At 43.3% G+C, this 12,623-nt stretch overlaps 1 protein-coding gene across 9 annotated transcripts in view; it reads right to left on the bottom strand.

Moving 5' to 3' along the window:
• The window catches only part of FCHSD2 (FCH and double SH3 domains 2), a 149,554-nt gene that overhangs the window by 80,326 nt on the left and 56,605 nt on the right, over positions 1-12,623 (bottom strand). For all 9 annotated transcript variants that reach the window (XM_077926896.1, XM_077926895.1, XM_028725871.2 and 6 more), the window contains 2 exons: positions 5,032-5,108; positions 2,146-2,290 (listed from right to left, as the gene is read on the bottom strand). In XM_077926896.1, the coding sequence (XP_077783022.1) occupies positions 2,146-2,290; positions 5,032-5,108 (222 nt within the window). The remainder of the gene's footprint in view (positions 1-2,145; positions 2,291-5,031; positions 5,109-12,623) is intronic.

Raw genomic sequence — 12,623 nt, 5'->3', positions numbered from 1 at the left:
TGCTTCAGGCTAGTCCAGAAACTGCAGGGAATGCAGAACTCAGCGAATAGGTTACTACATGGTGCAGCCTACCAGAAGCCTGTCCTCATACAACCACACTGGCTGCCAGAATATTACCAGGCCACGTTGAAGCACAAGGTGCTAATTAGCTAGGGGCCTGCTTATCTAATGGAGCACCTTGTCCTGTACCCTTGAGATCTACACATCAGGCCTTCCTGGTTGTTCTGTCACCTACATCTGAACATCCTGCAGCCTCCTTGCTGTGACACTCAGCCTTTGGCATTCCTTCCCCCCTGAAGCATGACAAGCGCCCATCTCAACTGTGTTCTGACATCTGTTACAGACCTATCTTTCTGTTTTTAGATTTCTCTACTGCGCTCGTTTCTTTACTGTGATGTTCCCTGTTGTTGTTTTAATATACACTGTCTTAATACATTCCGTAAACCACCCTGGAATTTGATAATTAAGGGCAGCATGTAAATATTTTAAACCAACCAACATAAAGAAAGAAGTGGGTAGGGTGAGCCGGGATACAAAAACCTTTGGTTAAGGCAACTCATACTTCTATACTGATGCGCACAGGGCTTAAAACGGACCTGTCCAACACATGTAAATTAAGTGCTGCATTCTTTAAGAAGCTGCTGCACTGGTGCACAAGTACACCCAAGATTTAGGACTAAAAAGTCCTGGCAATAACGGATTGGCATAACAAGCTACAAGAATTTGCTGAAATGGCGCCGTTGACAAATAGCCTGAGAGGCAATTCAAAACAAAAATTTATGGAAAAGTGGGATAGATATAAGATTTATGTTCAATACTACAGTAAAGGTTCCAACACACAGCAAATAAAAAAAAACAAAAAAAACCCCCAAAACAGTCTCCAGTCCGGCTGGGAAATCCGCTCCACTTCCCAGTGGCCGGGGGTGCGCTTAATGCTGTTGTTGGTTCCCTGCCTTTGTTGCAAGCCTTTCCTTTTCTTTTACTCGGGGGCTGCTTGGGCCACGTGTCTAGCTGCTGGGGCAACGCGAGGCTGCCATTTTGGACCACGTAGTCTACTACCGGGAGCGGTCAGGGTCATTCTGTTGCTGGTGATTGGGGAGGCACCTGGGGCCAATTTTCAAGTGTATTTCTGCTTCATCTAGAGAGCTTGGTGTCCTCTGATTTAATTTACTCTCGTTTTGTCCTTTGGTGGGGAGTTGCTGCTGGAGCCGGCGTATAAGACGACCCCCGGCTTTTGAGAAGATTTTCCTGGGTTAAAAAGTAGTCTTATATGCCAGAAAATACATTAAGTTCTATCCTAACACTGACCTGCAACCCATTTACCCAATGCAAAATTAATTGCCACGATGTCACTTTAAAACCAGCTGAAGATTAGCATCTAAACTGATGAATTGGTACCTTTCACACTGGACATGTTTCAGGTACACATACATGAAATATATTGCTACAAAGCTAGGAGATTGACCCTTCAGCTACTGAATCAATTCTCAAAAAAAGAGGAAAAGGAAAGGAAAAAAAAAGGGAAAGTAACATTTGCCTCCTTTAATCAGAATAGCCCCCTTTGTGTATTAAGGCACAAGGTTGCCTCTGTGCTGATTTTTCTGGCCAGCTGCCTGGGATGCCTTTACAGGATGTGGCTGAATCATCTCGATTTCCGCTACACCCTTAGATCCTTCAATAATTCCTCAAACATTTTAAAAAGGTACCACACCTTAAATTCAAAGCCTACCCCAGACTAACTGGGAAAAGTTCAAAGCTACCTCCAAAGACGCTTATTTTTCATAGATTTTTTGCAGCGGCACGGGATGTATTTGATTTCATTGAGAAAGCAAGCTGTGATGCCTGTTCTCCCCCAGCTATTTCAGCTAAAATACAAGGCACATGATGGTACTTTGTTGCTTCAGAAAAAAGAAACTCAGTTTTAACTTCAACAGAAAGCATCTGTGTACATCATCTCAAGAGCGGTAGAGTTGAGACAAGCCTCAAGGTCATCTGGCTCAATCGCTAAGCCCCTTTGCCTCAGATGAAACGCACTTAACAAAATAATCTTAGTGGGGGGTACATCTCCCCCTCACCCCTCTCTCTCCAAATCTGCACCCTGGAACACAAACGTTTGAAACATCGGACGAACTGTTAGGACAATACCTTCTTCAGCTGCTGTTCTTTAAAACACTTGACTGCCCTGGCAGGTTCAGAAATTAGGTTCTTGTAATTTTCACAGATGTTGAGTCTGGATTGAGCCACTTGCACTGTGCCTTCAAGAAATGATTTCCACACTGGATACATGCTCCTAAAATACAAAAAGAAAAAAAAAGGAGAGAGAGAGAGAGAGAGAGAGAGAGAGAGAGAGAGAAGGTTGGTATCACTTGCGCCAGTTAATGGGCTGTTGGAACCATCAAAGGCCTGCTGTGATAAGCTTGCTAGGCAATTTGAGGGCAAATCGCTCATCTTCATGCTGCTGCAATCCTGTCTTTGGTGAGGTGTCTTTTTCGAGTCTGTGGAATCAGGCCTGACTGTGGAACTGACTTTCGAGTCTGTGGAATCAGGCCTGATAAAGCGATTCTGGCTGTCCACCCCACTACTTGGCCTCTTGACCCTTGCCCTTCCTGGTTTATCCGTGAAAGGGTGGGGGAGGAATGAGCAGGTGGATCCAGGGGGTAGTTGGCATATTCTTGCATGAGGATGTGGTGTGTAGCACTTTGAAGGAGACAGTGCCCTTGGAACCATCTCTGCCCATGAGGTCCAGGACCCTTCATGGTAAAGGGTGCCCATCACCAGCTTCAGTTGCAGCATCAACTGTGCCTTTTCCTGGACAAATATGAGACAAATATGTCTATTTTTACATGCCCTCTACTGGTTGGCAGTTCGAATCCCCGCCACGGGGTGAGCTCCCGTTGCTCGGTCCCTGCTCCTGCCAACCTAGCAGTTCGAAAGCACCTCAAAGTGCAAGTAGATAAATAGGTACCACTCCGGCGGGAAGGTAAACAGCGTTTCCGTGCGCTGCTCTGGTTCGCCAGAAGCGGCTTAGTCATACTGGCCACATGACCCGGAAGCTGTACGCTGGCTCCCTCGGCCAATAAAGCGAGATGAGCGCTGCAACCCCAGAGTCGGTCACGACTGGACCTAATGGTCAGGGGTCCTTTTACCTTTACTTACTGTATCAACATCTTATTTGCCTTTTTTCCTCTACTAAATAGCTGCAACCTTTCCTTACAAGGAAGTTGTTTCAACCCCACGATAATTCTGATATTTTACAGGAAAAAGTGTTCTCTCCACTCTCAAGGTTGCAAAGCACAGCACTTGGGTCTCCTCTCTATTTAAATCTCCCTTTGTGTAGAGATTTTCAAAAGGGTTACATGGCAAATCTGAATAATCATGAACTGCGCAGGCTGTTTACGCTAGCCAGATTTAACATGTTTCCCTCAATGATAGTAAGAGGAAGATATTTAGCTCTCCCAGAAGCAGAGTGTCTCTGCAAATGTGGTAGGCAGGAACCTGATATGAAGCATATTGAAGCATATTTTCTTTCCTTGTGATTTTGGCATTTATGCCAGAAGACAATTGTTAGAGGCCTTGCAACTTAACAGGCTCGGCTCTATGCCGCCAACGGTTCAGGACAGGAATGATCAAATGACTTTAATAGTGGCTACATTTTTGAGTGCTGTCCATGTGGAAAGACTGGGCCATTATAGAGAAATTTAGTGGTTCTTGATTGGTCGGTGATGTGGTAGTGTTATACTGTATTATTTATGCAAATTATTATGCTGAATCCGTATTTTCCACAAATTGTATACGGTGTTTGTTTTATAATGTGTGGTTTGCTATGCCTAATAAAGAGCAGCTTGAATGAAACGCTCTATTATTCTTTTTCACCTTTCTACCCTTATCAATCCATCTCTCATGAACTTCCTCCATGGAAGCAACTTATAACATTTAGCACAACAGCATATGCAAATTTGCTCATACTTATTTTTTATACTGCCATTCATCTGAGGATCACAGGACAGTTTACAATATAAAAACACAAAAATACAGTGGTACCTCAGGTTAAGAACGTAATTCGTTCCGGAGGTCCGTTCTTAATCTGAAACTGTTCTTAACCTGAAGCACCACTTTAGCTAATGGGGCCTCCTGTTGCCGCCGTGCCGCCCGAGCACGATTTCTGTTCTCATCCTGAAGCAAAGTTCTTAACCCGAGGTAATATTTCTGGGTTAGCGGAGTCTGTAACCTGAAGCGTCTGTAACCTGAAGCGTCTGTAACACGAGGCACCACTGTACATAACATAGTAACCAACAAAACAATACCCTCCTAATTTAAAAGGCCACGGACTGTTAAATTAGCCAAAGGCCTAGGAGAATGTTTTTGCCTGGCACCTAGAGATATATAACAAAGGTGCCTGGGGGGGGGGGCATTCCACAAACAGGGAACCAACACAGAAAAGGCCCATTCTCGTTTTGCTGCCCTCTGGACTTCTCCGAGAGCCCTCAAAAAAGAGCCTCAGATGATGATCGCAGAGTCCAGGTCGGTTCATATGAGGAGAGGCAGCCTTTGAGGTATTGCAGCTCTGAGCCATTTAAGGCTTTCTGGGCCAAAACCAGCACTTTGAATTAGGCCCAGAACTTTATGAGCCACGGAACTTCCTAATTTCAATAGCTTCAATTCATATTTAGCCTCTGCCAAAGGGTTCATTCAATGCACAAAAGGTTTTGATGCAGCAGAGACTTTGCCGACAGAGTTGGGATGGGGTGGGAGAGAAGTTATTTAATCCCTGCCCCATGCCACAGCTCCTCCCACTATTCTGGAGGGTCACCAAAATCTGGAGCAGGTTTTCAGAGGATGCAAGTGTTGCAGGGGGAATTAGTGAAAGTTGCCCCCGCTTTCACCAGCAGGGGCATCCTTTGCTCCAGAATGCTGCTCTGGGGATGGCTCCTACCCACAGAAACCAAGTTGGGATCCAAGTCCATATAGAATATCTGGAAGAAAATAAAGAGCATTTGATCTTCGGCACGGAATGCCGTCAGCTGAAATTACCTGAAGTCATGTCGATCATCAGCTTTTATTCCAGGCCACTCTTTCTTTAAGTACTGACTAGCCAATTTCTGAATGCCCTGTTTAAAAGAGAGAGAGAGAGAGAGAGAGAGAGAATTATTTACAAATGAATTTGGACTCCTGGCATTTCTCCAAAATATTAAATGTGATTTTTCAGGAGGTGTTGAATTCCTTCTATTTGAATTTCCAACAGGACCAGCAACCCAAGACCCATCTACACTCTCAAAGAATGGCATAACATACCCTCATGGATCACAGCACTGACGGCTACTAAGATGCTTCACGGTGCACATTTACGACAGGAGTTAAATACTGGTAGCATGAAAACTTGTGTTGCTGCATTTGTTTCACAGAAAGCCTATGCCCCAAAGTGGCTTGTGTTTATGCCTGTCACTCCCAAGACTGCTTTTTGCTGTCAATTTCAATGAAGCTGGTAACCTTGCAGAGAGATTTTCCTGAAGAGCATCAGTGGCGATTTTAGCTGTGTATTTAACGCTATTTTATTACTACTAGTGATCTGTGTAAAAGAAATCTGACTATTTCAATAAAAGAATTATATGTGAAATCCTTTATGCCTTTTAAGGTAGTGTATGGCTATTAGGTAACACAGCCTTTATATAAAGTACTTATGGCTGAAGCAGGAAAAGGTTTCATGTATACACTAAAGGCTTGAATGAAGTTAAATTTGGTTGTAGGTTATAATAATTGGCCTGCAAAAGATTGCATCCATAAATAACACTTCAATAAGTTTGTGGAGATTAATTTTTGCTGGTTTGGATTTGCGAATGCAGATTTTAAAATTAATTTAATGAGTGATTGTTGACATTTTTTAGTTTATCCAGGAAGGCGGCTTATAATGGAAATTTGAGGTAAACGTTTAACTTCCCCCTTCTTTGACTCTTTAGTGGGGAATATTGCTATCCTGTTTTTTATGCATGGTTGCTTATTCTGACCTTAAGTTCCTTTAAAAACCATTTTGTTTAGTTTTTCTGATGTTGTATTAGGCGACTGTTGAAGACCTTCTGTTGAAATGTGTTTGACTTAAATTAAAATATACTGTACAGGACTGGCCTAATAAGGATTTATTACTGGGTTGTTTGTAAATATTGTGTTTATTTTATTGTAATAAGGAATTCTGGATTTTTTATATACATTTCCCTCCACAACTCTTTTTGTGCCATGGTTGTTTGAACAATTTTTTTAGTGGTTTGCGGAAATGTTGCCAAGGAACTGGGGAGATGACGTGAAGCCAATACGGTACAATAGGGGCTTAGATGTGGGAGACCCCAGAAAATTACTATCACAACTACTGCGGACACGAACACAACTGAAGTATTGCGAGACCAGTCATGATCTCTTGCAATAGGGTTGAAAGGAACATATTGTGATTTTACCAATACCCAGCTAATCCTCTGCACTACTGAACCTAGATAAAAATTCTGTCATTCACCCAAATTGTCAAAAGGCCTGCACATTTTTTGGGTTGGTGGGTGGGATCTCACATACGTAGCCATAAATGGCAGCAAAAGTATCTCTTTTCCAGTGAAGACTAGTACAGTGGGTTTGTATTTGCAGCAAGCGTATAATATAAGGTCCTCCTTGTTCTGTTCTCAAGGACACTTGCTGCTTCTCCTCTCAAAAGGTCCCCAAGACAAAGACCATCACTGTTTGGCTCCAACTGGGAAATCTACCAATAGTTTAACCTTTGGCACAGTTACATAGCGCATGAGGCTTAGGAGTGCGCTCAGTACTTGCTTGTGGGTCACTTGGCAACCTTTTAATTCAAACAGTCATGGTTGCAATATTTAAATGAAGGCAAAATCCCATTATTGTACATATGACAATTAGTCCAACTGTAAAGATTCAGGCTAAAAAATCTGGGGTGGGTTTTTTTAAATTCCTATGTAGAAATTAAAAGGTACTGTTGCCTAACCTTTGGACCTCCTAATATTTCAATCTGAGGGTTTGATCACATAATACACAATGGAAGGTAATTCTCATAGACATATGACATCCATGATATATGCCTGAGTATGTTAATTGGTCGTTTTTAGAATCTTAAATACTTTGTGCCGGACACTGCCCTGCACTTCGAATGCAACATGTAGATTTAACCCTTTCCTCCTCATCACGGTCCTGACAAGAATACCCTACATCCCCACAAATGCTGTGAACAGCATGGAGAATATGTACTGTATCACATTCTTCAGCTGCACCAGCCTAAGTTATGATCAGCTTTTCACACAGGTGTGGTTTGCACATAACAGTAAGCTACCGGTTTATTTAGCCCAAATGTGGTGTGGTTTGTTTGAATGTCCAAATCAAGCCCTACAAACTAATCCTGGTTTCTCTTCTGGAAATAAACCATGATGTGAAGCCACTGTTTACTGTTGGCTTTTGAACCATGGCATGTTCCAACTATGGTTTGGCATTAGTGTGAACCTAGCAGCCTCGCTTAACCATGGTGTGCTTGGCTACCTCATTGCAGATGTTGGCAAAACTAAGCAAGCTTTGGAGAAACAGTCCATGGCTTGCTTGCTTGCTTGCCTGCAAGGCAATTCCTAGATTCCTGAACAAAGCAAATGGAGAAATTGTATTGGCAGAGTAGCAAGCAGCCACATTGTTTGCATTTAGATACTCACATGAATATATAATTAACAAGATGAGTGAAAAGCCTTTGAAAAATGGAAAGAAGACAGGAAGGATAAAGAGGAATTTTTTTCATCCTTTAACTCTTTGGTTCCCTCCACCATACTTCCTCTTTAGACCTGACACCAGGGATAATTTCTGCAGTTGCAGCCTCTCTGCTTGGGCTTAGGTCTCTTCCCCAGCTCTTTGGAAGCCATCGTGGGCAAGGAAACCAACTCCTAGGGGCCTTTGGCCCCCCCAATAAAATATTTTAGGGTGCCAGTCACGCCTCACCCAGTTGATGGGCATTACCATTGACCCTTCACTGCACTCACATGCTCCCCAGCTCCCTTCCCTCTCTCACCCTCTCCACTCTTTTTCCGGGCTTGGGAGCAGGGAGCGATGCCCACACAGGCAAATGGACTGTGCGCACACAAATCATGTGCATGTGTTTTAACTCAGCTTTTTATTTCTTATCTTGCTCCACCTTTTTTTCTTTTCAGTGAGCAGGTAAAGGTTTTATAAACTCATAGCAGAAGAAATCACGGTCTCTTCTATACTAGCCATAAGAAAATATTTTTCACTCTATAGGACGCACCCGACCATAGGACGCGCCTTGTTTTAGAGGGGGAGAACAAGGGGAAAAAAATCTCTCCTTCTCTGCGCAGCGCCCCTTCAGCGAAGTGGCAGGAGAAACGGAGCCCCTTCCATTTTTCCTCCCGCTTAGATGAAGTGGCGCTGCGCAGAGAGGGAAAGCTGTGCAGCGCCTCTCCAGCAAAGCAAAGCCAGGAGAGCAAGAGGGATCGGTGCGCACCAACCCCTCTCGCTCTCCAGGCTTCAGCAAAAGCAATGCAAAGCTCCAGAGTGCAGCAGGCACTCCCGCTGCGCTCCGGAGGCTTCGGGTTCCTTTTGCTGAAGCCATGGAGCCTGCATTCGCTTCATAAGATGCACACACATTTCCCCTTAATTTTTGGAGGGGAAAAAGTGTGTCTTATAGAGCAAAAAATACAGTATATTTGTTCCTCTCCACGCATAGTGCTCTGATATTATTCTTAAACTTTCACATAAGATACTATCACAAAGGGAAGAGGGAGAGGAAGCTGAAGATCAATGGATCCGTCAAGCAGAAAGTTACGAGTACCAAAGGCCAGCTCCTCTGAAAATATCCTCCTATGCAATTAGTGAGCTCTCCCCTTTCTAGCCTGCGCTTTTATATTCCACCTTTACAGCCGAATAAGGCTAATCTGAGAGAAGATGAGAAAGTAGTGATGAACTTTCCCCACTGTTAAGGAAAAATTATCTGGTCCAGATAATGCATTTTGTTCGACGCAACCAAGCCATCCTCTGACTGGAATTTAAATTGCAGAACGCTCTGCCCCAGCCTAGCTGAGCTGCTTCAGTGCACTTAGCAATTTTATCACAGGCAGAAGTAACTGCTGCATCAGTTAAGGACTCCATACCCAGGATATTAAAAGGTCATCTTTAAAGTATATTCAGGGATAACTTAACCCCACTGCAAAATGCAAAAGAGCACGGCCGTATAGGTTTTTACTGTTGTTCTCCTGTAGTACCAACACCCATATTTTTTCTGGTTTTCCTCCTTGCATTTGCATACTCTGGCAAAAATGGGAAACAGTTCCGAACTATTTAATGTTTCAAATAGTTAAACCTTATCCACGAAAATTTCCCATTACCCAGAATTAAAGAAAACCTGATACAATTCGAGAGGGAGAATATGTAAAAGCAAGGTATGCCAACTTTTGGACAAGTGTCTGCTCTTGTGCCTTTAGCTGAAGCTATTAGTTGATAATAATGCCATTAAAAGATTCACCTGGTGCTTTTCACAGAACAGGCTGCTGTTAAAAGGCACAGAAATAGACCAGGCTGCCTGCTCCAGTCAACTGACAATCCTGAATTATATGGTGGTCAAATTGTTGAAAGAAGTGAGCATCAGGTCAGAGTTATAGTGAACACTCTCAAGGGCAAATGGGGGCACTGGCAATATTCTGCCCTAAGCTTTCCCCAAAACTCTCTAGGCAAGTTTTAAAAATAAAAAGTAGATCTTTAATTTATTGTCTTTTTCTTTCTAGGACTAAATCCTTCCAAGGCAACTCACAACCGATTAAAAACATACAATTCATTTATTCTACAGATTACCATAAACCATAAAACAACTTTTAAATGTCAACATTCCATAGAAAGCTCCAATATGTGCTCTGGGTGCACATCATCCCAAAATACGAGAACTGCAAACAGATCATGAAGAGAAAGAGATGCTTACTGAATATTATCCAATTTACAGCTAGCAATTCTGATATAATAAGCACAACCAAATTGCTGGTTAGCAGTTCCCTTTCCAAATCCAGCTTAATGCATTTTGTAAAAATATTCTAGTTCTAGTTGAGTGAATTTACATGTATATGTATAGCCACTACATAATTTTGTAGTTATTCATCAAAGTCTTAACTATTTTTTCTTTTAAGGGGCTATTTTATAAAGCTGCCTATCACAAAATTATGGGCTGATGTCCATTAGAGAAATGTGAATTTCAAATCCACCTCCACTTTGCAAATGCTGGAAAGATGCTTCTTTCAATGCCTTCTTTCTACAGAAGTAACAATATTCTACATTCCAAGATAAAACTTCAATAAATGTTTTCTCTCTCTTCAGACAATACAATACTGTTCCCTCCATTACGACTTACTAATGGATATTTTAAAAACCTTGAAAATAACTGCAGATGCTATTGCAATAGAGTAACAAATATAACATGAAATGCAACAGTATGAAATCCTGCACCACAAAAAAACCCCATACAATTATCTGTACAATTGGTTAGAGGTTTCATTGTTTTAAAGGAGCAGTAAAGTACTGGTGCTTCACAAGCGTTCCCTCTCTGATTTAAATACATTATAAAATGAAATAATAACAACAAACTTTAGGTAAAGGTAAAGGGACCCCTGACCATTAGGTCCAGTCGTGACCGACTTTTTGGTTGTGGCGCTCATCTCGCTTTACTGGCCGAGGGAGCCGGTGTACAGCTTCCGGGTCATGTGCCACATGACTAAGCCGCTTCTGGCGAACCAGAGCAGCACACGGAAACACCGTTTAGTTTCCCACCAGAACGGTACCTATTTATCTACTTGCACTTTGACTTGCTTTTGAACTGCTAGGTGGGGAGGAGCAGGGACTGAGCAACGGGATCTCACCCCATCGCGGGGATTCAAACCGCCGACCTTCTGATCGGCAAGTCCTAGGCTCTGTGGTTTAACCCACAGCGCCACCGCGTCCACAAAAAGCAAAGCACTGGTGTTTAACTGCGTATTCCTTTGCATGTAGCTGCACTGCTGTGAGAATGCATCACTAACAAGGACTGAAGGCAAAGGTTATGCCAGGACTCTTAGCTTTCTGCTGAAAGTAAATTTGCACACAGGCGAACTCCATCATGCAATCCTCAGTGAAGTGGGGCAGTGCAGGGACTAGAGGTGTCTTGTGTGCTGAGGCCACCGCCACTGACACTGACACAGCTGTTTAATTAGATGGGGTTGTGGCTGTGTGCTTGAACCAGCAGGATCACCAGACTGGCGGCTTTGCTCCACTCAATGCACTGCTACTGCCAAGAACAGGCTTACTGTACAGCCAAACTCTTAAGCGAGATAGCCTCTCAAGTCTGGACCCTGGAGTTCTCCTACAGAGGTTCCAGCCATACCTGCGGTTGCAAAGGGAAGCACTCCTGTCACAGCCTATTATGATTTCAAGCTTATCTTCCCAGGCTCCCTGCCATTTCTCTGCAAGTAGGACCGAGGTGGGACTCTCAAGAGTCTCCTCCAGCACCATAATTGAATTTTGAATTATGGTGCTGGAGGAGACTCTTGAGAGTCCCATGGCTGCAAGAAGATCAAACCTCTCCATTCTGAAGGAAATCAGCCCTGAGTGCTCACTGGAAGGACAGATCGTGAAGCTGAGGCTCCAGTACTTTGGCCACCTCATGAGAAGAGAAGACTCCCTGGAAAAGACTCTGATGTTGGGAAAGATGGAGGGCACAAGGAGAAGAGGACAACAGAGGACGAGATGGTTGGACAGTGTTCTCAAAGCTACTAACATGAGTCTGCCAAACTGCGGGAGGCAGTGGAAGACAGGAGTGCCTGGCATGCTCTGGTCCAGGGGGTCACGAAGGGTCGGACACGACTAAACAACTAAACAACAACAGGACCAAGGTAGGTAATAAAAGGAAAGGGTTACGAGATGGTGGTGGAAGCTGCACGGAAACGGATTGGAGCTCCAATGGTCTCACTTAAGAAGTTCACGGGTTTTATGCGCACATAGAGAAAGGTAGAGTTGGAATGAAGCCCAGAGGCCATTTAGTCCAACCCCTTGCAGATGCAAGAATCACAGCTAAAGAATCCCTGGCAAATGGCCACCCAAGCTCTGTTTAAAGACCTTCAGGGAAGGAGAGTCCACCACCTTCCAAAGAAGTCCATTCATAGTTGTACCTAGGTTCAAAAGGGATGGTACCACATGGAGCCACTCTTAGTTTGTGAATGCCGGGGCAGAATCGGTGAGTTGTACTGTTGCTCTACCCAACCCAGCCATGTTGATTGTCTTAATCAGTTGATCACATTATGGGCAGTTCTTTTAAAAATGAAAACAAGTCCAAATATGGGTTATGAAAATGGAACAGGTGAACCACGCTGTGGTTCCAAATGCAATTATTTCTTTTATTAAAGCATATGAAAGGGGGAGAGTTAGCTTTGATGGTAGTGTGAGGAAAACAAGCCCCTCTCCAGGGGGGCAGTGGGAAGGTCATTGAACAAGACTTGGAAAATAGCCATGCTGTCAACTATTATAAATCTGATACATTTGGCCTTGCGCCTTTCCACAGGGAAACCTTTTAAAGTTTTATTATAAAGTGCTCCATCCAGATCTCTCACATAACATCTACACTG

The sequence above is a fragment of the Podarcis muralis genome, chromosome 4 (assembly GCF_964188315.1).
Source record: "Podarcis muralis chromosome 4, rPodMur119.hap1.1, whole genome shotgun sequence".
Lineage (NCBI taxonomy): Eukaryota > Metazoa > Chordata > Lepidosauria > Squamata > Lacertidae > Podarcis > Podarcis muralis.
Note: the sequence above shows the minus strand (reverse complement) of the source record. Positions and strands in the feature narration are given on the sequence as shown.